Source organism: Phoenix dactylifera, chromosome 5 (assembly GCF_009389715.1).
Source record: "Phoenix dactylifera cultivar Barhee BC4 chromosome 5, palm_55x_up_171113_PBpolish2nd_filt_p, whole genome shotgun sequence".
NCBI lineage: Eukaryota > Viridiplantae > Streptophyta > Magnoliopsida > Arecales > Arecaceae > Phoenix > Phoenix dactylifera.
In genome coordinates this window covers 8994420-9021358 of record NC_052396.1, presented here as the reverse complement: position 1 = coordinate 9021358, position 26939 = coordinate 8994420, and the positions used below count along the sequence as shown (strand labels likewise).

The 26939-nt window shown below is 46.7% G+C and overlaps 1 protein-coding gene, 1 long non-coding RNA gene and 1 other non-coding gene across 3 annotated transcripts; all 3 read left to right on the top strand.

Annotated features, from left to right (window-relative positions):
- The first annotated feature begins 1286 nt into the window (after window positions 1–1286).
- LOC103703648 (probable acetyltransferase NATA1-like) lies at window positions 1287–4801 on the top strand. The gene is made up of 2 exons (XM_008786573.4): window positions 1287–2103; window positions 4331–4801. Exon 1 carries the CDS (start codon window positions 1395–1397, stop codon window positions 2100–2102), a length of 708 nt encoding a protein of 235 aa, XP_008784795.1. The 5' UTR covers window positions 1287–1394; the 3' UTR covers window position 2103; window positions 4331–4801.
- A 17941-nt stretch (window positions 4802–22742) lies between these two features.
- On the top strand, window positions 22743–25701 carry LOC120110863. The gene is made up of 3 exons (XR_005511983.1): window positions 22743–22964; window positions 25120–25204; window positions 25281–25701. It is a non-coding gene; the product is annotated as an uncharacterized LOC120110863 (long non-coding RNA).
- LOC120110960 lies at window positions 23323–23417 on the top strand. The gene has a single exon (XR_005512079.1). It is a non-coding gene; the product is annotated as a small nucleolar RNA snoR109 (small nucleolar RNA).
- Window positions 25702–26939: the final 1238 nt, after the last annotated feature.

Here is a 26939-nt window from a genome sequence, read left to right as displayed (position 1 = left end):
TAGGTCAGATATTGATTGGGTTAGATGCAGGTTGGGTCAAAAATTTATCAATCCAAACTCGACCTATTTATTAAACTAGTCAAAATTTCAAATCTATATCCAATCTTTTTATTAAATAGGTAACCCGATCCAACATATATAATACATTTATTATACAACTTAAATGAGTTAGAAGAATTTTTAACGGGTTAAATAGATTTAAACAAGTTAAATAGGTTAAGCAGATCGAGTTAAATATGTCAAAAATAGGTTAATCAGATTTTAAATAGGTTAAATAGATCGGTTATGTTAAATGGGTTAAATGGGTCGAGTTATAACCCGACCTAATTATTATATGGATCAAAATGGGTTAAATGGGCAAATGTTTAAATCTGAATCCAACCTATTTAATAAATAGGTTTAGACGGATTAAGTCATTTACGACCCAAACATATTTTTGTCACAACTAAACTTGCTTAAAATGGATCGTTCATGGGTTAGATTGACAATCGAATTATAAATTGCCATCCTTAATCAAATCCAAAATCTATTGTTGCATGCTACTCAACCACTATGACAATATTGACTTCTAATATATAGGTATGGTTTATCAGGCTTATTCGAACATATTCACATTATACAAGAATGCTCATTTCAATTATGTTATGATAATTCATATTTTAATAATTAGATTTTTAATATAAAGTTTAATTCTCTTTCTTTTGACAAAAAAATAATTAATTTTATTTTATTCTTTATAATATTTTGAAAACTTTTTATTAAAATATTTTGAAAGATCAGTAATCGGTATATTCCAATAATTGTATATATTTTTTAAACTTCTTTAAAATCACATAAGTCATAATTGTTTTTATTCATATTGCAATTAAAAAGTAATATATTTAATATAGAAAACTTTTAATATTTTATATAGTTTAATTTTTAGTATATTTTTAATTCAAATCAGATTAGATTAGTGATCCAATTCTTAGTTGAATCAAGCTTAATACAAGTTTAATATTTAAATCTTAGACTAGTATTTAGTTACTACAACTTTTGGTTTCTTATTTATTATGACGAAAGTTATTTCATGAATATAATTTTTGTTACTAAAAAATTAGCAACACTAATTGAATAGCAAATCTTAGTTTTCGTCAACAAAAATATAATTTTTAGTGATTTAATTTTATTGTCACCAACAACAGTTATAGATTTTTAATTTTATTGGGGATTGACCTTACTCGAGAAGTATTGAGCCCGTTGGATGAGTCAACTCTACCAGCCCACTGGGCCCATTCGAAACCGATACCTCGCCCCTCGTCACTCCATCCGTTTCTCCAACACCCGATCCCTCGAATCCTGGCAGCCGCAGCCGCATCCCAAACTCCTTTCCTCAAAACCCTAGCGGCTTCACCATGTCCTCCTCCTCCGCCGCCGCCTCCGCCGCCACACCGGAGCAACCAGCCGCCGTGTGGGCTCGGATCCGTCTCGCCGACAGCTGGGACGTGCCCCACATCCACCGCCTCATCCGCCAGATGGCAGAGTTCGAGAAGCTGACCCACCTCTTCTCCGCCACCGAGTCCTCCCTGTCCTCCACCCTCTTCCCCTCTCCTCCACCTCCGCCCTTCCACTCCTTCACCGTCCTCATTCTCGAGCTCTCCACGAATCCCTTCTCCCAAGGCGACGAAGAGCCCAAAGACGCGGCGAACCCCTCTCTCTTCCGCCCGATCGTCCGGCGGGTGGAGCTGAAGTCCCCAGTGGAGGACCCGGAGGCAGCGGAGTTCGCGTCGCCGCGCGGCGGAGGGGCGGTGGTGGTGGGGTTCGTGCTGTGCTTCCCTAACTACTCGACGTTCCTGGCGAAGCCGGGGCTGTACGTGGAGGATATATTTGTGAGGGCGGCGTGGCGGCGGAGGGGGTTTGGGCGGATTCTGCTGTCGGCGGTGGCGGCGCAGGCGGCGAAGATGGGGATGGGGCGGGTGGAGTGGTGCGTGCTCGATTGGAACGCGAATGCGATTAGCTTCTACGAGGAGATGGGGGCGGAGGTGCTGCCGCAGTGGCGGATCTGCCGGCTTACTGGAGAGGCCCTTCAGGGTTATGGGGTGGAGGACGGTGACCGGAGTTAGAGTGAGTTTAGTTCCCTCTTTTTTCTCTCTGAATAATTGAATTGTTTCCTTTTTCTTTAAAAAAAGCACAGAGCAGGAATGGATTTGCCTTTACTTTTCCTTTCAGTATTCCATGGATTTCTTCCTCATTGTTTTCCTGGGAGATTTCTTTGTAGGGTGGAAATGGACCGAATAATATATGATAACATGTGTGCGGGCTCTCCCGATATAAATTTAAATTTATGGATATGGATGGATAACTATTGTTGCTGTGATTCCATTTTAATCTCATAGTAACCATTGGTCCGAACGGGAGATCTAACATAAATGTATTAATTGTATTAAGTGATATCTTTGATTTTATGGCATTAAACTATTTTATGCTCACAAAGTTTAATGGGCTTATATCAATTTTTATATACATACTTTTAGTATCCAATATATCTGTATTCATTTGAATTAAAAAAACTTATAATTACATTTTCAAAGTATCAAGTTATATATCTATGATAAAACTTCTACTTTGTACCTTTACAATGTTCATTAATAAATTTAGTATATCTGGTTAAAATTTAATATCAATTCATTTATTTTTTTGTAAAAAATATAGATGACATTGTATCTCGTTTTTTATAAAAATGAGAAAAAGTAGCTTGAGATGATGAAGGAAATTGATGATCAAATATTTACTTTGGTTGATAGGCATATTGGAAGGATATTTTATTTTATTAATTATTAGATTAAAAATAAAAGGAATTTTTGCTTGAGGATTTACTTTGTAAAGTAGGTTGACACCAATGATTTGACACCAAGTAGCTGGATTCTCGGATCAATTTGCAAATAGTCATTTGGTTGAAATTAAAAACTAATTATATGGAGAAATAATTTGATGTAATTTGAAACTCCGGCAATCATATGATTCAGTGACGAGTTGACGATGCAAATTTCTCCCTCTATATGAGAGCTCTTCTGGTGCAGAGGTTGTTCTGCTGGCCTAGGTTTTGATTAAGCTTATGGACGCCCTCTTTCTGTTTCCGTTGATCGCCATTGTCTAGGCCTCTCCCATAGAATAACCCGAAAACACCAAAAAAAAAAAAAAAAGGGAAAAAGCCTAGCCAGCGTTGGTGTTGGTGGTATTATTCGGAATAGCCTCGCGAGAAAGAAAAACGGGAAAGAAACATCATTAAAGCAGCGAGGAGCCTGAAAGTTGTGGGCTGCGAGAGTGCTCGGGCCCAACCCAGATTGGCCTGGTCCCCTAGCCCAGATAGATTATTCAGCTTAGAAGTTATGCCAAGCACAATGTGAGTGACTGAGATCATGTTTTTCTTGCCAATTGTTTCATGCTAAAGTGTGGCAATATCACATGGGAATATGAATACGACTGCATTTTCTAAATTCTTTATCAACTATAAAACTTGCAAAACTCTATGCATCAATCAATTTATTATACCAAACTATCATCTTATATTTTTTTTATCAGTTTATCTTTAAAATATTTGATAATTCATATTATAATTTATCTTTATGCAATTAGCATGAGATAATGGAGGGAATTGATTGAAGTTTTATTGTAACAACAAACACATAAGCTTCGCACATCCTTCGCACATAGGTAATTTCTTTAGTTTAGAAAATATATCTTTTCTAAAATATTATTTTTTTTTAATTAAATAGTTATTTAGACAATAATATATTTTTATTAATAAATAAAATATTTATTTTATTAATAAATACTTTATTAGTTTTTAATAAAATATAATTTTGTTAATATATTAATATATAATTAAATATTATTAATTTTTTAAGAATATCATTAATAAAAATATTATTACTTTTGGTAATATTATTGATATTAATATTTTTGCTAAATATTATTAGCTTCAATTAATATGTTAAAATATTATTACTTTGTATCAATATTTTTATTAAATAACCCACGTTATGTGCTTGGAAGTTTTTTATTTAGAAAATATAGGAGCCCCAATATATTACTTTTTTATTCATTATATAGTTATTAGAATATAATATATTTTTATTTATTTATCTAATATTTATTTTGTTAGAATGCTTTATTAGTTTTTAATAAAATATAAATTATCAATATATTAATATATTAATAAATACGATTAAGTGTATAAGGAATTTATAAATTCAATAGAGGCTAGTTTTGTTGCGAACTCTCTATTCTCCTCGTTGTTTATTGCAATATTGTTCATTCTATATCTTTGTTCATTCTCTATCTTCTGTAGAGTTCTTCTGGAGATGAAAGGAAATGAGACTTCCACGGTTAGGAAATTCGGAACTTGGTATTGATGGCAGTAAAGCAATATCCCTAGTGTAGGCAATAAAGTGATATCCGTGGCGTAGGAAAGGCTTTGGTAGGTGGGAACTCGATAACGCTGAGCATGTGCACAGTTGACTCGGAAGCTCGTGGCTGGTATGTGGAGCCCACACTTGAGAATAAATCGGCAGTCAAGATTGTATACCCACCGAATGGACGAGGGCTCGTTACCTTATGGTCCGCGGAGCTCTCTCTTCATGGTGATATATAGAAAAAAACACTAGAGCTTTATATCTATTTTTATCCTTCATTTAAAAAAACTATTAAGAAAAATTAAATATTAAGATTAGCTTGGGTTAGTTATAATGAATTATTTTGCTAATTAAGAGCATACGATAAAATAAAAATATATATATGAAAAATTGACATTTTATAGCAATTGATCATTAAATTCTGGCTCGTTGGCTTTATGTAACCTTGTTGCCATATAATTTGTATTCTATAATTAGCTATAAAGATAATTATATTTATTTTTTTATGAGAGTTTTGGTAAATTATATGCTTTCATTATTTTTATAGCGGGTGCAAATCATTCTTCTTCTCCTCTTCCATCACTCTTTATTTTTTTTCTATTTTCGGTGAACGAATTGCACATTGTGTTTGTATCTTCTTCGTTGCTTTGAAACGCGGTGCCCTTCTTGTCTGAAATTTGAAACCCTAGTCTCCTGATAGGGTTTGATATATGATCTTTGGGCAAAAAAGATGTTTTTGTTAGGGATTTCTAGGGTTTGATTTCAATCTCAGGTAACATTTAGATCCTCATTTCGATCTTTGAGGTAAAGAGATCATAATCCATGAAGGATATCGCTTATTAGCTTGGGTTCCCTATGCTCCCTCCGGTGTTGCTTAGCTATTCTCTTTACAAATGCACAGTTTTATTTAGATCCTCTTTTCAAGCATCAGTTGAAATCCGCCAAAATCTGAAATTTATGCGACAAATAAGATAGAGCAGTTTCTCACACATTTAAAATCAAACGATAGTATCTATAGTAATCACTCAAATTAATCAAGAAGATGTAATTCACTTGTTTCTTAGACGATACCAAGTATGTTTATCACGATATTATCATCATTAAGAGAGAAGAACTCCAAAATCGAATCCGTCACCTATATAGATGAGAACAGGAGCAACATTTCCCTTCAAAAATAAAACCTTTCGTCTTCAAACCCATAATTAACACCACATTCCCAATTAAACCATGCACAAACCTCAATCCCAACAATCCGGCCAATTTTCCCCTAAAGAATTTTCTAAGCAGTTGACACCCGCAACTCATCCCATATTCTTAGTCATTCTTGCACTAATATAACCCTAATCAAATAAATAAATCAATCGAATCAAGCACGTTTGTTCAGGCACCATTTCCTAGTTGGTTTGTTGCTAGCAATTAAGTTTGGATACTCATATGCATACTCACATCATATGATTCTAAGCTTAACTAGACCATCCTTTGTAGAAGTACCAACGCAATGACATATCCAAGCCTGATTCGAAAAATAAATGAACTTTACATTTAAATTCAAATCCGGCCTAAGATCTTTCGGGCCTAGCCCGAAGCCCAACTCGAGGTTGAGCCGGCTCGTTAGGGCTCGGGCCAGCCCGAGCCCATTTCTAACCCTACCCCTAGTGGATGGAAGGTGGCCGGATCAAGCATGTTTGTTTAGGCACCATTTTCTAGTTTTGTTGCTAGTAATTCTCATATACATACTCACATCACATGATTCAAAGCTTAACTAGACCATTCTCTGCAGAAGTACAGGTGAGAAAGTGAATATAATATTGAGTTCCTAGGTAGGTGATTAGGTATGAACATGAGTGATTTTTTTTTTTTTGTGAAAAGTACTGGATGAGAATTACCATCTACTACCAAAGCATCCCGCATGCATCTCTTGAGTCATCTTCCAAGAATCTGGTACCGAATCAAAGAGAAATAACATAATTAACTCTTATAAATATGCAAAACAATTACAAATTGAGCCCAGATACTGGAGATGGCTCAGATGCAGGTTTTGTTGTATAGCAAGCATGCAATTAGTCTTGCCAACAGCATAAGACATCATGCATTACAACTCAAATCAAAACCAAGTCTGATTAGTCGATAATTTAAGAAGGTTCTACAAGTTTATAGCAACTCTTGTGCTTGCTGCTATGGGTCCCAGCTATGCACATGTAAATGTGGCTTTCTTTGCTATGATTGAACAAACTAATAAATGAGAAGTTGCATTCATGGGAAAAGCATCTCGTGTTCCTTGCCTTCCTTAAGAATCAGGTGTTCAATCAAAAGGACATTAGCTCTTTTAAACAAAAAATGGGAAATCTTAAGGGCTCGTTTGGTTCGCGGAAAGCATTTTTCTTCCTAAGAATATGATTCCTAGAAGAAGATTTCTAAGAAGAGAATGCCTGAGAATGTACTTTTGGTATGTTGGTTAAACATGAAAAAATGACAGATTTTCAGAGTGCTTATGTTTGGTTGACCAGCACTTTCCTATAAAAGTTATGTGTAATCCTATTATACCCTTAATAAAAATTAAGTCTTTAATGCCTCTTTAATTTTGAAAGGTTTTTTTGGAAAAAAAATAAAAATTAGAGTGATTCCTGCCTCATGGGAAAGTAACTTTTCCATAAAATATGGGAATCATATTCTCATGGGAATACAACTTTTTCATCTCTCTCCTTTGAAAACTCCAACCAAACAAGAGGCATCTCATTACTTTCCTATTAACCACACTTTTCCTTTTCTTTTTCCGTGAACCAAACGAGCCCTAAAAATAATGTCCTACCCTAGAAGAAAGATGATTTGATCTGATCAAGCTTATGGATTACCCACTGAGCCAAAAAGGGCAAAAGGACATAAAATAACTCCTAAACACCCATCCTTAATGTAAAAATCCGATGCTGATGATGCCGTTCATTGGCCTCTTGGCAACCATAACGGCTAGGACCTCTATTTCCATGTGAGCTTCTCTGGTGCAACACCAGTTGTAGCCGATCACTGGCCCCCAGTCTTGGAACCGCTCATCCCGAGATAGGGATCAGCTCTCTTCCTCCTTGAACCAGTCTATGCTATTAAGGAGGTTTTCCTTCCATCCCTGTGCGCTGCCAAACTTGGATAGGATAGAGTTCTTCGGAGTGCCTCTGAGATTATTCAGTCTCCCATTGAAATGAGGCACCGATGAACCAGAAAAAGAGCTCACATTACAATGAATTGAGAGAAATCTCAAAGAAAGATTTATTGAATATTCTTGATAGATTAACAAACTGAGTACAACTAGGGATTTTGATAGGAGAGATTTTCTAAAACCAATAATTTTTTCTTAATACCTGGAAATACAATTTATCTAAAGAAAATAAAATAAATTTAAATAAAAAGTAGAAAATGGTTTTCTAAACTTTTCTAAATTTCTGACACATCTAGCATAAATTTTTAGAAGACATAAAAATAACAAAATTTGGATAAAAATGAAAGGAAATTGTCCTCAATTTATTAGCTTGTATAATGGCATTTTTATAAATATATGGGTGGTTATCATTACGAATACGTCTTCAATAAATTAACTTTCTTGTTTAACTAGGGTGATTCAAAATCATGAAGGATTAGAAGTTTTATGAGCACCATGGAAGTGGAGATGGTGGCTGTCTAGATTTCTTCCCATCACTGTTGTGAGAATTTTATGAACGTGGTTTAACATTTAGTTGGTTGCCGCAACATATTAATGCTTTAAAAATCTCTCTGTCCCACGCGCCTATGCTACTACTTTCGGAAGTCTCTCTTCTGAATGTGCATACAAATGTGCTTATCTACATAGAAAGAACATACAAATATCTTTTTAATAATTTTATATTTTTTTACCAAGGTTTTTTTTAATACAACGACGACTCACACAGATTAAGCATGAGTACAACCAATAAAGTCAGAAAAGAAAAGTTGACGGAGAGGAGGAGCAACAAACTCATGAGTCTCCCAAAGGATCTCTTCCGAATTATGTACAGCATAGGAGGAGACCCAGTCAGCAATACTGTTCGCCTTTTGATAAATATAAGTGGTCCGAAAGTAGCCAAACTATCTGTGAGCCCGCGTATGTCCCGAAGTAGCGGGTGGCGGTCATTGTTGCTGTGCTAGCTTTGAATCTACTTAATCACCAAGATAGATGCTGTCCGCGTCTAGAACCAGCCTCACGTAAATGATGCCCTTCCATGCTGCTCCTTTTGGATAATGCTAAGGTCTCACTGTTAAAGGTTAACATATTCATACGGAGAATGCCTATCATGTGACAACTATGCCCATTAGTCTGATTAAATTTTTCAGGTTCTCTAACTATAAAACTTGCAAAACTACATGCATTAATAAATTTATTATACAATGATTAGCATCTTATATCTTTTTCTGTCAAATTATCTTTAAAATATTTTATAAATTATATTGTATTTTTTCTTTATACAATTGTCTTGAGATAATGGAGAAAATTGATCGCTGAACATTTTGGTTGTTCCTCTCTTTGTTCCCTTAGTCCATCAAGGACCGTCGGTAGAACCCACTGGAGATTTGACTTCTTGCTTTATCTTCTGAATTAGGATGTTCCTTGCACCTTTTGCCCACATCTTGAATCCATGGAGTGGTCGACCTGAACCAAAAAGAAAATCTTCATAAGAGTTATTTCATTTGTTATATTATATTGCTGATTAAATTATCTTTGGATGCAATCACATTTGTCATGATTGATATAGAAGATAAAAGAAATAAAATCTTTTTATTCCAATAGTCATCCTTCACCCCTCTGTCTTTCTTCTACGGAAGGAAGAACTAAACAGAGGATCAGCCAAAATAATTTGGTAAGACATGAAACTAGAGCCAAGAACCCAAGAAAAAAAAAGTTAAATAAAAAAATTAGTCATCACAAATAGCGTGTTGAAGTATTATGGTCTTGAAAAGTTTAACCATTCTAAAAGGAAACAAGTATTAAATATCTCGGTTCTGAGCCCCATGATTCTACTAAAGAATTTAACAATTAGAAGATCACCTGAATTTTGATCCAAACCTCTCTTCCGAGTGGTGTTTGAAGGTCAATCATAAGGAGATACCGGATTAGGACATTACGAAAACATATCAGCAATGATCATATCAAATATCCGGCAGCTTTCGATAATCATCTCCAGGAAGGTGGCAGAAAAGAGGGGCTCGAAGAAAGAAGCAAAGTATCATTGTCGAAGACCCATCTTTCTTTCTTTTTATAAATGTTAAAATATGAGAATAATGGATGGAAGCTCAATAGTACCATGGGCATTAAAATATCGGTTCTAAGCCTTAGCACGAGTGGTGGACGTTGCAACGAAGTCTCGCACCTTCAGCCAAGACCATAGAGAATGGAGAACCAAAGGGCAGATGAAATTAAGGAGTGATGACATTGCAACGGTTCAATATGTTAGAATTTGGTGGATCAAACATTTTAAAAATGGAAGGGAAGAGGGAGGCACCCTTCTACCAATAGCAAGCCTGAAACCACTCTCGTACCTCCATGCAGCATGCTTTATGTGTGTAAAGAAGGCAAGCCACTATTAGGCTTGCCACATTACATCAAAAGGGGTATTTGAGCTACAACCAATCTTGAAATAGTTGTTCAAGCTTGTCTTTTTTTTAAAAAAATTGAGTGAGTTTGCTAACGAGTTGAGCTTGAGTACTTGTAATTATTATTAGTCTTGCTCAATAGTAAGTTGTTTGATAGTAAGTTATTAAGTTGCTTATGGCGGGTTAGTTGACCTTATTCACTACCAGAAAACACGCGTATAGTGACGGAAAACTAATGACGGCCCGTTATCAGTCACTATTTGTGACGGATTAGTGACAGATAGAAATTTGGTCACCGTGGTGTGAACTTAGTGACAGATTAGTGACAGACCGGTCATAGAATACGTGGGTAGGATTGGCGCCAAAACTTAGCGACCACCGTAGTGACGGGGTATCAGTCACAAAACTAGTAACCGAAATTGCAACCAGACAATAACAAATTCAGCCGTCACAAAAATTGTAACCCAAGTGTTTATAAATTTTTAAAAGATTATTTTTGGTAGTGACGGGATACTGATAGAAATTTCCGTCACCAAATTTAATTTTTAATTTCAAAAATATGAAAAATATTATTTTTGATAATTATAAATTAAAAAATTGTAAAACAAGGGAAATCCAAAATGAAACTAAGGGTGTCCGCCGCCCCGTCCAAATTTCTTCGATAGCCCAAAACCCAATCGTTCTCCAGAAAACCCAAATCCCTTCTTTTCATTTCCAAATTCCATGGCGTCGGCCACAAAGGATGACCCATTTGCACCCCTAGTGATTAATGGCAGTAAACTGTTTGGAATGCTCCGCCAAGGTTGAAAGCGGGTCGGATTTGATCCGACCGTATCCATTTCCGTATTTGATTTGGGTTGGATTCGAATATTGTTTTCTTCATCCGATGGCGGATTCAGATAGTTAGGTCATATCGGGTCCTCTAGGATTTAGAATCCAGATGATGGATCCATCAGTAATCCTATCTATGAGTCCATGACCCACCGCGGCATCGCCTCAGGCCCAATAGCTAGAACAAATCCCGCGCCCGCAATCCATTTCGTCTTCGGTTCTTCATTTTTCCTCCCTGAGTTCGTCCATATCTTCGTCCCTCTTTCCTCCCTGAGTTCGTCCATTTCGGCTTTGGAGGCGATATTTGTGAGGTGGTTGTTGGCTAGGGGTGGTAAAATATGACCCGACCCGCCAACACGATCCGTGTTCAACCCGCCAACACGATCCGTGTTCGACTCGCCATAAACAGGTTTGTGTTTGGCCTAAATAGGTTCAAGTCGTAAACAGGTTAACCCATTTAACCTATTTATTAATTAGGTTATTGTTACGGGGGAACTTAGCCACCATGCCCCACGTGACCGGCACGCGCGCCCAGGAAGACTACGGCTGCCCCTTGATCCAGCAATCCGACCTCGGGTCGGATATCTTCGGCTCCGCAGCCCGACCCCGAGTCGGCTGCCCCTTGGTCCAGCAATCCGACCCCGGGCCGGATATCTTCGGCTCCGCAGCCCGACCCCGAGTCGGGTGCCCCTTGATCCAGCAATCCGACCTCGGGTCGGATATCTTCGGCTCCGCAGCCCGACCCCGGGTCGGCTGCTCCTTGATCCAGCAATCCGACCTCAGGTCGGATATCCTCGGCTCCGCAGCCCGACCCCGAGTCGGGTGCCCCTTGATCCAGCAATCCGACCCCAAGTCGGCAATCTCTTGACAACAACAGACTGTTCCCCTGAGGCACGCCGCGGCCCCCTGCTCCACTACTCCCTGCAACGGCCGTATCCGGCGCTGCCCCACGATCCCCTGTAACAGCCGTACAAAGCGGAGCTCCACTACGCCCTGCCATGGCCGTACCCGGCGCTGCCCCACGACGCCCTGTAACGACCATGTCAGTGGCAACCCCATCGTGCCACACGATGACCAATCCCCAGAAAAACCCCCCAGCCTGATATATATGCGGCTGGGGGGGAAGGGGAGGGTAAGAAAGATTTTTCAGAGTATCATTTTACCTGCTACCTCTCCTTCTCCTTCTCCTTCGATCTCCCCTGACTTGATCGTCGGAGGGCCCCCACTACCCTGGAGGTGGTGCGAGGCTTGCTTGCAGGTTTTCCGGCGGAGGGCGGAGCGCAACCAAAGCAATTCAAAGGGAACCCCGTTCACACCGCTGTGCCAATCATTCTCGGTTTGGACCCCCAGCAACAGTTGGCGCTAGAGGAAGGGCACCGGATCTCAGAGCGATCGTAATGGCACGGCGAGGTGGTCGTGGAGCTTCCAATGCTCCCGGTCGCGGGGCCTCTCGCGCCTCTGGCCGGGAGGCCGCTGCATCTCCAACACACTCTCAGCAACACTCCACCGCCCCACCGCCCATTCAGACGGTCGAAGCCGCCCAGTTCGACCAGCTAACCCAGCAGGTTCGCACCCTCGCGGAGACGGTGCAGAATCTGCAGGGTGCGATGTCCCGGGCGCCGCAGTGGGCTCAGGAGCCGCCGCTACCTGAGCGTTCGCCTGTCCTCCTCAACCCGCGCTCCTTCCTCTCCCATGGGGAGGAGCGTCGGCGCGAGGAGGATTCTCGAGCACGCTCCATTCTGCCGGGACCTTCCCACCGGAGCTGCGCGGGGTACGAGAGGCGGGCCCGGGCGCGTTTCCAGACCCCCCAGTCCTCGAGGAACCCGCGCTCCAGTCGGTCCCCCTCTCGCCGCTCCTTGTCTCCCACCCACCGGTCGCGCTCCCTGGACCGGCGGGTGGACGATCTCCACCGACAACTCCAGGTCCTGAAGGGCCATTCCAAAGATCCCTTCGCCGACTTAGAGATCTCCTCCCAGCCGGCGCTTGCTTCGAGGATCCTGCGGACCCCGAATCCGCCGGGGTTCAAAATGCCGGCGATTGAGCCCTATGACGGGGCGGCGGACCCGCGGGATCACGTCGAGAGTTTCAGGACCCTCATGCTCCTCCACGGAGCATCAGATCCCCTTCTCTGCAAGGCTTTCCCGGCAACCCTCCGTGGCCCGGCGAGGGCGTGGTTCGCCGGGCTGGAGGCTGACTCAATCCGGTCCTTCGACCAGTTCACCCGCCTCTTCATCACTCATTTCGCCGTCAGTAGCCGGCGGCGACTGGTCTCCGACTCCCTCTTTGATGTCCGGCAAAACGAGGGAGAAAGCCTGCGGGATTATCTTACCCGCTTCAACAGGGCTACGCTGGAGGTCCGGAACCTGAGTCAGGAGGTAGCTCTTTCAGCCCTGAAGCGTGGCTTCCGGAAGGGCAGACTCACCTTCTCCCTGGACAAACGCCTGCCGCGGAGCTTCCCAGAGCTGTTGTCCCGGGCGAACCAGTATGCGGACGCCGAGGAGGCGGCCGCCCACCAGAGCAAGGAGGCCGTCGAGATCCCTCCAAAGCTTGGGAAGAAAAGGCGGAAAGAGGCACGCCAGAGGAGGAGCCCGACGCCCCAGCGTCGGCGCAGAAGCCCGTCGCCGGCGAAGAACCACGGCGCCCCGCGCCCTCGTTCTCCGCCCCGACGTTTCAACCGGTACACCCCTCTCCTGACTCCCCGGGCCCAGATCCTTATGGAGATCAAGGGGCGGGAGGACCTCCCGGCCCCGAGACAGATGCGGAGGATACCTGGGAAGAGGCCCTCCCGGGCGTACTGTGAGTACCACCGAGACCACGGCCACGACACAGAGGACTGCTTCCAGCTTCGGGACGAGATCGAGGCTCTCATCCGTCGGGGGCGTCTCGGTCGATATGTGAGCGACCGACGTCCCCCCGCAGACCCGCGTTCGGCCGACCCGGCTCCTCCGGAGCCTTGGGAGCAGAATCGACCCGTTGCGGGCGTGATCCACACTATCACTGGGGGCTGCCCCCGGCCCGTGAGGAACGCAGGGGGCTCGACGGAAGCGTCAGGGGCGGCCGTCGCAAAGAGGCAGAGGGTCGGCAATGTAATCACCTTTTGTGATGAGGATGTAAAGGGGGTTCAGACCCCCCACGATGACGCCATGGTGATCTCCCTCACTATGGCAAACTATGATGTAAGGCGTGTTCTTGTGGATAGTGGAAGCTCAGCTGATATCTTGTTTTACGAGGCCTTCCAAAAGATGGGCTTGTCCAGACAATTGTTGCACAAAATATCCACCCCCCTCATAGGATTCACCGGTGACGCTGTCCCGGTGGAAGGTGTCGTTGAGCTGCCTGTGACTGCGGGAGTCGCACCCGCAGAAGCCACGGTGCGACTCGGGTTCTTGGTCGTCCGTGTTCCCTCAGCCTACAACGCTATCCTCGGACGACCCGGACTGAACGCCCTTCGCGCGGTGGTCTCTACGTACCACTTGCTCATGCGGTTCCCCACGGCGGTCGGGATCGGGGAGGTCCGAGGCGACCAACCGACCGCACGGCAATGTTTCCTAGCGACTCTCAAAGGGAAGAAGCCCGCAGAAGCCCTAAGCGTCGAGTCCCTTGATGCCAGAGACGAGGTGGCCTTGCGGCAGGGGGAGCCGACCGAGGGTGTGGTCGAAGTTCCCCTCGAGGAAGGCCGCCGGGACCGGGTGGTCCGGGTCGGCGCCAATCTCGACCCGGGAGCTCGGGCCCGGTTGGTGGAATTCCTCCGAGCCAATGCCGATGTATTTGCCTGGTCGGCGGCCGATGTACCTGGGATCGGCCCGGAGGTCATTTCTCACGCCCTCAACGTCGACCCGACCCACCGGCCAGTGAAGCAGAAGAAGAGACACTGTGCCCCGGATCGGATCCGGGTGGTCGACCAGGAGGTAGACAAACTCTTGGAGGCAGGATTCATAAGAGAGGTGAGTTACCCCGAGTGGCTGGCAAATGTTGTACTTGTCCGGAAGGCGAGCGGAAAGTGGAGGATGTGCGTCGACTATACCGACCTGAACAAGGCGTGCCCTAAGGATAGCTTCCCGCTTCCGCGGATAGACCAACTGGTCGACGCGACTTCCGGATATCAGCTGCTGTCTTTCATGGACGCCTTCTCCGGTTACAACCAGATAATGATGGCCCCACAGGACGAGGAGAAAACTGCCTTTATAACGGACCGGGGGCTGTACTGCTACAAAGTAATGCCCTTCGGTCTGAAGAATGCTGGCGCCACTTACCAGCGCCTCGTCAACAAAATCTTCAAAGAGCAAATCGGCCGGAAAATGGAGGTGTACGTGGACGATATGCTGGTGAAGAGCCGCCAGGCAGACCAGCACATCGCGGATCTGGAGGAGACTTTCACCATCTTACGGAAGTTTCGCATGAAGCTGAACCCAGCGAAGTGCGCCTTTGGCGTTTCGGCCGGGAGGTTCCTTGGTTTCATTGTCAACCAGCGGGGTATCGAAGCCAACCCGGACAAAATCAAGGCCATCCAAGGTATGTCCCCTCCGACCAAAGTAAAGGAAGTTCAGGAGCTCGCTGGAAGGGTCGCCGCGCTCGGACGATTTGTGGCAAAATCGGCCGAACGCTGCCAACCATTCTTCAAGGTGTTAAAACGCCCGAAAGACTTCCTCTGGACGGCCGAATGTCAAGCAGCGTTCGACCAGCTCAAGGAATACCTGGCGTCTCCTCCCCTGCTATCCAAGCCGCAGGAAGGGGAGATGCTCTACCTCTATCTGGCGGTCTCCCCAACCGCGGTCAGTGCGGTGCTGGTTCGGGAAGAGGCAAAGCTCCAGAAGCCTGTGTACTACATCAGCCGGGTCCTACGGGACGCCGAGACGCGGTATATGAAGGCTGAAAAGATCGCCTTCGCGCTGCTGACCGCGACCAGGAGGCTCCGCCCCTATTTCCAGGCCCATTCTGTCACCCTCTTAACTGATCAACCGTTACGACAGATCCTCAGCAACCCCGAGAATGCGGGACGGCTGGTGAAGTGGGCAGTAGAACTCGGTGAGTTCGACATCCGCTACCAGCCTCGACCCGCCATCAAGGCCCAGGTGCTCGCGGACTTCCTCGCTGAGTGCACGGTGCAGGAGGCGGAACCTAGACCGCCGGAAACGCCCAGCCTCGACCTCCCGACCTGGACGCTTCACATCGATGGGTCGTCGAACCCCGAGGGTGGAGGGGCCGGGCTGGTCCTTACCAGTCCTGATGGAGTGATAGCCGAGTATGCCTTGAGGTTTGGATTTCCAGTTACCAACAACGAGGCGGAATACGAGGCCCTAGTCGCGGGACTCAAACTCACCGGGGAGCTCGGCATCCGGCGTTTGAAGGTCTTCACCCGACTCCCAGCTGGTGGTCGGGCAGGTCCGTGGGGAGTTCGAGGCCCGGAGCCCGACCATGCAGAACTACGTCCGGAAGGTGCAAGCACTCATTCCCGACCTCGGCAGTGTCGACATCCAGCAGGTCCCCAGAAGCGAAAATGCCAGGGCCGACAGGTTGTCCCGCTTGGTGGGCGCAGAGGCGCACAACTTGTCGAGGGCAATCTACCTGGAGATCCTGGATGCCCCGAGCATCGGCGAGGCTGGAGCGGTGATGGCGATTGATCCGGAGCCGTCTTGGATGGACCCGCTCGTCGCCTACCTCGCCGAAGGGATCCTCCTTGAGGACGAAGATCAAGCTCGGCGACTTGTCAAGAAGTCCGCCCACTACGTACTCTATGAAGGGAGGCTGTATCGGACCTCGTTTACCGCCCCCCTCTTAAGGTGCCTCCGCCCCTCGGAGGCGGCCTACGTCCTCGGCGAAGTCCACGAGGGCGTCTGCGGATCCCACTCGGGGGCTAGGTCCTTGGCGCACAAGATCATGAGGCAAGGCTATTATTGGCCTACCTTGTTGGAGGACTCAAAGGATTATGTACGGAAATGCGACGCCTGCCAGCGCCACGCCAACGTCCAGAGAGTCCCTTCTGTCCCCTTGGCACCAATCACCGCACCTGCGCTTATATTTATAGCCAAACTGTGGCCCCCTGGTCGTTCCGATGCGGGTGGCTCCAATAAATGCGGGCACATCGAATCAGGAGCCGTTTCGGCTCTCGAGGTTTATCCCCCCACGATCTCCTAAGCGTCGTTCTCCTTAATTGCATTCTTCGTGCAGGACACTCCGGGCGGCGTGTATCCCGCGGCCCACATATCTCCGCACGCGTCCAGGCTGCATCCGCCTAGAAGAACGCGCGTATCGCGGCCGCTTAACTGGCACTCCTCGCAAGCGGCAACTGGCCGGTCCGATTTCTCAGGTAACGCCTCAATTAGCATTTAATGGCCTTCTGGTGTTCCCCAGGCGACGCTTCGAGAGGAGGAGAAACACGATCGCAGCTGGCCACGGAGAAACCCCGTCGAGCGGCAAGTGATAGGGGCGCGACCAATGAGCGGAATTCCCCGAGGCTTGGCCCTCGGATGCCAGGCTAACCCGATGATCATCCCGGGAGCAGACTAGCCTGAAGCCCCGACCGGTCGCCTCGGCTTGCGCCAGCCTTGGCCGACCAACGAGCGGAATTCCCCGAGACTCGGTCCTCGGATGCCAGGCTAACCCAATGACCATCCCGGGAGCAGACTAGCCTGAAGCCCCGACCGGTCGCCTCGGCTTGCGCCAGCCTTGGCCGACCAACGAGCGGAATTCCCCGAGGCTCGGCCCTCGGATGCCAGGCTAACCCGATGATCATCCCGGGAGCAGACTAGCCTGAAGCCCCGACCGGTCGCCTCGGCTTGCGCCAGCCTTGGCCGACCAACGAGCGGAATTCCCCGAGGCTCGGTCCTCGGATGCCAGGCTAACCCGATGATCATCCCGGGAGCAGACTAGCCTGAAGCCCCGACCGGTCGCCTCGGCTTGCACCAGCCTTGGCCGACCAACGAGCGGAATTCCCCGAGGCTCGGTCCTCGGATGCCAGGCTAACCCGATGACCATCCCGGGAGCAGACTAGCCTGAAGCCCCGACCGGTCGCCTCGGCTTGCGCCAGCCTTGGCCGACCAACGAGCGGAATTCCCCGAGGCTCGGCCGTCGGATGCCAGGCTAACCCGATGATCATCCCGGGAGCAGACTAGCCTGAAGCCCCGACCGGTCGCCTCGGCTTACGCCAGCCTTGGCCGACCAACGAGCGGAATTCCCCGAGGCTCGGTCCTCGGATGCCAGGCTAACCCGATTATCATCCCGGGAGCAGACTAGCCTGAAGCCCCGACCGGTCGCCTCGGCTTGCGCCAGCCTTGGCCGACCAACGAGCGGAATTCCCCGAGGCTCGGTCCTCGGATGCCAGGCTAACCCGATGACCATCCCGGGAGCAGACTAGCCTGAAGCCCCGACCGGTCGCCTCGGCTTGCGCCAGCCTTGGCCGACCAACGAGCGGATTCCCCGAGGCTCGGCCCTCGGATGCCAGGCTAACCCGATTACCATCCCGGGAGCAGACTAGCCTAAAGCCCCGACCGGTCGCCTCGGCTTGCGCCAGCCTTGGCCGACCAACGAGCGGAATTCCCCGAGGCTCGGCCCTCGGATGCCAGGCTAACCCGATGATCATCCCGGGAGTAGACTAGCCTGAAGCCCCGACCGGTCGCCTCGGCTTGCGCCAGCCTTGGCCGACCAACGAGCGGAATTCCCCGAGGCTCGGTCCTCGGATGCCAGGCTAACTCGATGATCATCCCGGGAGCAGACTAGCCTGAAGCCCTGACCGGTCGCCTCGGCTTGCGCCAGCCTTGGCCGACCAACGAGCGGAATTCCCCGAGGCTCGGTCCTCGGATGCCAGGCTAACCCGATGATCATCCCGGGAGTAGACTAGCCTGAAGCCCCGACCGGTCGCCTCGGCTTGCGCCAGCCTTGGCCGACCAACGAGCGGAATTCCCCGAGGCTCGGTCCTCGGATGCCAGGCTAACCCGATGACCATCCCGGGAGCAGACTAGCCTGAAGCCCCGACCGGTCGCCTCGGCTTGCGCCAGCCTTGGCCGACCAACGAGCGGAATTTCCTGAGGCCTAACCCTCGGACGCCTGGCCTAGCGCCGGAAGAATTTTCTGAGGCCTAACCCTCGGATGCCTGGCCTAGCGCCGGAAGAATTTCCTGAGGCCTAACCCTCGGATGCCTGGCCTAGCGCCGGAAGAATTTTCTGAGGCCTAACCCTCGGATGCCTGGCCTAGCGCCGGAAGAATTTCCTGAGGCCTAACCCTCGGATGCCTGGCCTAGCGCCGGAAGAATTTCCTGAGGCCTAACCCTCGGATGCCCGGCCTAGCGCCGGAAGAATTTCCTGAGGCCTAACCCTCGGATGCCCGGCCTAGCGCCGGAAGAATTTCTTGAGGCCTAACCCTCGGATGCCCGGCCTAGCGCCGGAAGAATTTCCTGAGGCCTAACCCTCGGATGCCCGGCCTAGCGCCGGAAGAATTTCCTGAGGCCTAACCCTCGGATGCCCGGCCTAGCGCCGGAAGAATTTCCTGAGGCCTAACCCTCGGATGCCCGGCCTAGCGCCGGAAGAATTTTCTGAGGCCTAACCCTCGGATGCCTGGCCTAGCGCCGAAAGAATTTCCTGAGGCCTAACCCTCGGATGCCTGGCCTAGCGCCGGAAGAATTTCCTGAGGCCTAACCCTCGGATGCCTGGCCTAGCGCCGGAAGAATTTTCTGAGGCCTAACCCTCGGATGCCTGGCCTAGCGCCGGAAGAATTTTCTGAGGCCTAACCCTCGGATGCCTGGCCTAGCGCCGGAAGAACTTCAAGAGTCAGGAGTCGGCGAGGCGCTACCAGGAGTTAAAAAGAGGAAGGACGAAAGTGAAATGAGGAAACACTTTGTTTGCATTAACTTTCGTTGCATCAGGGTCGAGACCCATACAATGTGGCAAAACGCCAACATACAAAGAAAAGAACAAAGAAAAGTACAGAGAGTCAGCTTGGAGGAACCCCTGGGTCGGGAACTGCGAGCGCGTCCGCAAAGGGTAGGGAGACGGTTGGAGAATCGGCAGGCAATGGCATCGGAGGGGAGTCGAGGAGGGAGACCCCACTCAGGTCAATTTCGGGGTATTTAGCGGACACCCTTGCCAGGCCTTCATCGAAGCCTAAGGCAAAGGAGTCGGACCCCGCGTCCGACATGTCACGGATGAACTCGGCGGACTGACGATAGGCCTGTACCGCCTGACGCCCGATTTCCGCGCTCTTCTCGGCCAGCGCCGCCTCCGCTCGCTCCGTAATCTGAGCTTTCACTTCCATGACCTTCGCCACAATCCGGTCGTCCGCCTCGGAGGAGACCCTCAGCAGATCGGCCCGAGCCTCCATGCGCTTCGCCTCGGCAGCGACGCGAGCAGCCTCAGCCTCCTCCAGGCGCGAATGAAGCTCCTGGTTGCTCGCACGAGTCCCCTCAAAGGCCGACTCCAATTCGGCCAGCTTGGCTTCAAGAGATCGGGCTCGGTTGCGGGCGTTGTCGGCCGACTGCTGGGCCTTCTCCCACCTCTCCCGGAAGTCGGCAGCCTTCCGGGACTGCTTTTCGGCCCGCTCCTCCGCCTTCCTGATCTCGCTTTCGAGACCCGAGGCAACCTTGAGTTGCTCCTGAGCCTCCAACAGTTGCCTCTCGAGGGCGGCGAAGCCGAGTGCCCGCTCTTCGGCCACCTGGAGCCTCGTCTCGAGGTCCCTGGTCGTCCTCCCCGCCGCAGCCCGGCCTCCCTCCTCTACAGCTTTCAATCGGCTCTCGGCCCTCGCCAGAAGCCTCGCCTGTTCCTCGTGGCTCTCCTCCAGGCGGATCATGTATTGGGCGAGCTAAGAGGTAGGAAAAATGAGAGCGTCAAAGGAGGAGCGAACGAACAGTCCGACGGCAACGGCAGCAGCACAAGGGAGAAACTCGAGGATGCCTGTGAAGAGAAAGGCGGACGGGGGAGGGCCCCCGGTTAAATAGGCAGAAAGGCGGGTAACGCCTCGGTGACGCCAGAGGACGCCTGGCTACCGAAGGATCGTTCGCGCCCCAAAGGCGAATCGACGCCATTAAGGAAGGATGTCCGCCGAAATCCGCAGACCGCCAGATCAGCGACAACCGCCATACGCCATAAAGAAGGCGGGGAGATCGGAGCGCGCGCGCCTTTCCGAGGGATGGCGGCAATCTCGAAGCATCACTCCCTTCACCCGTTCCCCTCCTGGTTCCAGGCTCGGAAGTGGGGGGCTACTGTTACGGGGGAACTTAGCCACCATGCCCCACGTGACCGGCACGCGCGCCCAGGAAGACTACGGCTGCCCCTTGATCCAGCAATCCGACCTCGGGTCGGATATCTTCGGCTCCGCAGCCCGACCCCGAGTCGGCTGCCCCTTGGTCCAGCAATCCGACCCCGGGCCGGATATCTTCGGCTCCGCAGCCCGACCCCGGGTCGGCTGCCCCTTGATCCAGCAATCCGACCTCGGGTCGGATATCTTCGGCTCCGCAGCCCGACCCTGAGTCGGGTGCCCCTTGATCCAGCAATCCAACCTCGGGTCGGATATCTTCGGCTCCGCAGCCCGACCCCGGGTCGGCTGCCCCTTGATCCAGCAATCCGACCTCGGGTCGGATATCTTCGGCTCCGCAGCCCGACCCCGAGTCGGGTGCCCCTTGATCCAGCAATCCGACCCCAAGTCGGCAATCTCTTGACAACAACAGACTGTTCCCCTGAGGCACGCCGCGGCCCCCTGCTCCACTACTCCCTGCAACGGCCGTATCCGGCGCTGCCCCACGATCCCCTGTAACAGCCGTACAAAGCGGAGCTCCACTACGCCCTGCCATGGCCGTACCCGGCGCTGCCCCACGACGCCCTGTAACGACCATGTCAGTGGCAACCCCATCGTGCCACACGATGGCCAATCCCCAGAAAAACCCCCCAGCCTGATATATATGCGGCTGGGGGGGAAGGGGAGGATAAGAAAGATTTTTCAGAGTATCATCTTACCTGCTACCTCTCCTTCTCCTTCTCCTTCGATCTCCCCTGACTTGATCGTCGGAGGGCCCCCACTACCCTGGAGGTGGTGCGAGGCTTGCTTGCAGGTTTTCCGGCGGAGGGCGGAGCACAACCAAAGCAATTCAAAGGGAACCCCGTTCACACCGCTGTGCCAATCGTTCTCGGTTTGGACCCCCAGCAACAGTTATATATATATTTTAGATGTCTGACCCGTTTAACCCGTATAACTTGTTTAATTATTGGGCTGATAAAAAATAAGGGCTACAACCCATGAGGCCCAGGGCCGGCCCAACTCCCCGCCGCATCGCCCTCGGCCTCTGTCCGCAATTTTGTCTTAGGGTTAGGGTTTGTCCAATGGCGCCGCCCGAGCTCTCTTCCCTCACCCTCCGTTTGGGATTTTTGGGGAGAAAAAAAAAGAAAGAAAAACCTTAATGAGGAGGCAAAGAAAAGAAAGGAATAGAATAGACTTTCTTCTTCTCTTGTTTGGGAGTTTTAGAACGAAAGAAAAAGTACTTTCGTTCCTCTTATTTGGGAATTTGGAGAGAAAAGAAAAGAAAGCATATCTTTTTAACACATTTACTAAAATATCCTTATTATAAAAGGTTCATGCTTATGAGTAGAGGTGCAAATTGATCGGATCGGACCGGATCATGAGTGACCCCGACTTAACCTGGATTCTTGTTCGGGTCCTAATTTTAGACCCAGACCCAACCCACTAGAAAATCAGGTCAGGTCGGGTCGGGTTGGGTCCACGGCCCTAGGATATATTTATCCTTTTAATTTGATACTTTTTTAATTTAAAAATAAAATAGATATTATAAAAATTTATCTCTAAATTCTTCTACTTATAGAAGAAAAAAAAGAAAAGAATTAGAGCCCAAAATTTCTACTCCTACTCTATTCTTTTCTTTTTCTTTCCCTCCACTAAAAAACTCCGAAACATCCTTTCCATTCCATTCTCCTCAGTGTCCCTCTCCCCTCTCCTCTCCTCCGGATACTTCACCTTCCGAGCTCTTTTCTTTACCTGTCCTCTCCTCCGCCTCCGGCCTCTCCTCCCCTTTGCCGGCTACTTCTGCCTCCCCGTCGACGGCGACTGCGGCGGTTATCGTCATCGAGCCCCCCAATTGGCCGATCCCAGTCTCACCCGGGACGAGATCATCGACGGCTACATCAAGACCCTCGCTCAGGTCCTCGGAAGGTCAGCGTTCTCCCTTCTCCGCCTCCCTTTCCCTCCCGCTTCTCTGTATGCATAATTGTTTCATTGGTGGAGCTTATTGATGGAATATGTGAACCTTATTGTTTTGTTGTATGCTTTATTGGTCGCGTTCTCTATGATGTTGAATTTTGTCCTCAAGGTCTCTCTCTCTCTCTCTCTCTCTCTCTCTCTCTTTCAGTATAGAGCTTATCCCTTCTTTTCCCTCTTGATTTTTGGGTTTTTCTTCGTTTTCTCCTGATATTATGTGGTAGATTTTATAATGGTGGTTAGGATTTGCGCTACATGTACCAAGGTTAGGGTTTTGGGTTGCCCTGGGGCCTGGTCTTGAAGTTTCCGGATCTGGCTGTAGCTATATGAATAAAGAGAAGAGGGAAGAAAACTGGTCGGCTTGCTCTCCTTATTGTTGGCAACCCGCTTACCAAGCTTCCCACATTAATTTGTTCTTAAAATGTAGCTTCCTATTTTATTCTTTTTTATTTTTTGTGAGAAGGGCAGAAGAAGGAGATGGTGCATGTGTTAGCCATTTTTAGAGGACCTTCTCACACATCAAGAGCTATCTATTTTCTTTGATTTTTTAATGTTTTTATTAATTTTTCAAAGTGATGATATCTTGGCCACTATCCAGGCAAGCTGCTTTTTAATTGCTGCAGATTGTGTCATCAATGCCTACATCTGAGTCTTATTTTTTTTTAATCTGTCGCTCTATTGTTCCATGCTGTTCTCTATAATCTCTCTAATTACTTTTTTGGTTGTGTATTGCTATGAAACTTTTTGGCCCTCCTATGTTTTGGACTTCACACCTAAGTGCAACCAGTTTGATATGGGATTATGGCTGATATGCCACCCAAACAATAATGGATATTTTTCAGCTGTTAATTTATGTCTCCAAAAAATCAATGGTAACTTAACATATTCAATTTTACCATCAAATTAGAATGAGGTTGCAGAGCTTAATTACTGTAGAAAGAGCTTTATAAAGATTTTAAGTAGGTGATAGATATGTCTTTACCCTGTTGCTGATCATCATAAAGATTGAAAACATATGGTCCTGGTATTTTGGATTGGGCTTTCATTCTCAGGATCGAAACGACACAAAGTCTTGTACTGTAGCAAATTCTTGTATTTTGGATTGAACAGCCTCATTACTTGCAGCTTTCGAAGCGGCAATTTCTTCTAGGCGCTTCCATACAACTTCGTGTTTTGACTTAATCTCCTTTTCTTTATATTTATCTTCTTCAAACTTCTTCAAGCACTCCGTGAATAGCCTAGGATCATGATCAGAAAATATCTTACGAACATTTAGTGTGAGGCTCTGAACAGCTTGGTTCCAGTGAGACTTTGTATTTCTCTCCAAAGCAGGGAAGATAATTGGTAAAATCGCCTTGCAGTTTTGTTTGATTAAGTTTTCAATATGATCATCGTTCCATAAAAATAACGCTCTCTCTGCAACCTGCAAAAGGACCACAAGAAACTTCCTGCATAATTTTCTGAACAAGCTATTTGCGAGGAAACAAGTAAAGCACATCATCAGGGTCCCCAAAAATATGTTCAAATGCATGTCACATGAAAATTTTAATTTTTAAATGAAAGATAGGATATATGAATATCCATGCATTTCGAATTTCAAGTAGCCATGTAAAAGCTTGTTCACCTTTATCACCATAAGCATTAATTTTCTTAGTAAATTACAAGTTCTCAACAAAACTCACAATATATTTTATCATTCTTATTTATCTCAAAGCAGTAGTATGAATCATGAAACTTCATCAGCTTCCAATAGGCAATCAAAAATAGAAAGTGCAATTCCATATATACTCATACTTGATAGTGATAGATTTGTTACCCTGGTTAACTTATTAGTGTCACACATCTTGATATTGGTGCTAGAAATGATACCAGTAGGAATTTTCTGGGTTTTCCTCAATGAAATGGACAATTATTCCATCTCCTAAAAACAAATCTAAAAGTATCTGGTGTCTGAAGTTCTCTATTAGTCCCTTTTGCTAACCAAAATCCTCAAATATACTGGGACAACTCATTGTTGCTTACTGGGTAACAAGGACCAGGGTTTCATAGTATGTATTAGTCTTTATTAACATCTTGTAAGGACTGAATCTGCTTTTAGTATCGGTGGCAGGTACTTGATAAGTATCGTAGTGCACTTAAATTGAATATTGCCGAGGCCTTGATTTGTACTCAAGATTGGGTGTTGGAAAAGAAAGGTATATGTTTTATTAATTATATTTCTATTATTTTTTGAATAAATTTATTATTAATTATTGCAATATTTCAATGTAGATGTTGAGAATGCCGAGTTAGATGAGATTGTAGAAGATGTCATAAACTCAAGTTTCTACAATGAAACTCAATCAACTCAATGCTCGGCCAATGTTGAATCCAATTCATAGTGAGATGAATTATGATCATGGGATACTCCCTTTTGGTTTTGGTTTAAATATGGATGTTGTTATAGTTTGGGACTTTTTTTTAGTTTTGCTTTGACTATGGATGTTGTCATTGGTTATTGTAATTTCGGTTAATAATTTCAGATTCTCAAGTATGCCCTCATCTAATGTCACTCTTAACTTTTGCTCATGTTTTTATATTTCTGTAAGTAACTATGAACTAAATTGTAATGCTTTCTTTTCAACTTCAGATGGGATATACTTTGCTAAAGGAAACAGATTAAAGAAAACAAAAAGGGGCAATGCTCTCTCTCTCTCTCTCTGTTTTTTTTTTGCCCCTCTGATGAATGGAATGAAACAGGTTAAACGAAACAACAAGGGGCAATGCAAAAGCAAAGGGTCAAAGCATACTGCTGGCTTTCTATCTGAACAAGTACAAGTTCTTGTTCCGACTCCTTCCCGGTTGACAGAGTTGAAGTCATTTATGTCAGTCCATTGGAATCATATACTGACGACATTTATATATGTCTGTTGTATTCTGGAAAGAGAGATGTTGAATGAAAAGCTTTCAGCAGAACACTTCCATTGTTTTGTTTATACATATGACTGGATGAGGCTCTAGCTTGTATTTTTCTTTTATTATGAGCCAATCAATGTACCAAATGTACCAGATTATTGGAATGTGATCAGTGACCAAATTTGGTTACTGAATTGTTTACCAAGTATTGTGACGAGTTAACATAAACTTAGTGACAAGATTTTGGTTTATAAAAATTGATTTTGCTTAGTGAGTCAGTGACGGAATTAGTGACAAAATTTGTGACCATGTCTGTGACGACTAAATCTGTCACTGAAGGTTGTGACAAATCAATGACCAAATTTGTGACCGAATTCTGTGACAAAATCAGTGACCTAGTTACCTTCGTCACTAACTCAATGACTGGTTAATGACGGGAAATACGTAATTTTTTAAATATTTAATTCTTGAATTTGTAATGGCTTAGTGACGGTGGTTCTGTCACGGAGTTTAGTGACAGGAATCGCTGCCGTCATTGAAAATTTAGTGACGTGTGTTTTTGTAATCAATTTCGTGACGAGAGCTCTGGTTACAAATTCCATATTAGTAACCGGAAACACAGTATAGTCACTATACGCGTGTTTTCTGGTAGTGATTGCATGTTCAATTTGAGTCTCTGGACAGGAGAATCGTGTGAGATGAAATGAAGAGAGGAACCACAAATGTCCTCTACTCTCAAAATACTGGACAAAAGCTTCAATTGTGGCACTTGGAGTGCCGAAAATAGATGTCATGTGAGAAAATTATAGCTTACGAAAGTTGAGTTTTGTGATCTTGCCGGGATGTAATGAGTATTACTCTCGAAACTTGTCTAGATCTTCCTCGATGACCAAATTGATCCATGATGGGTCAAATGTTTTTCTTGAACCAAATCATAGTTGTTCATGTATTGTGTAAAGACTCTGATTGAAAATGTCTCGTGCAATGTATGAGATGATAGGTTGCATTCTACCACATGGGCCTTCTCAATTACGA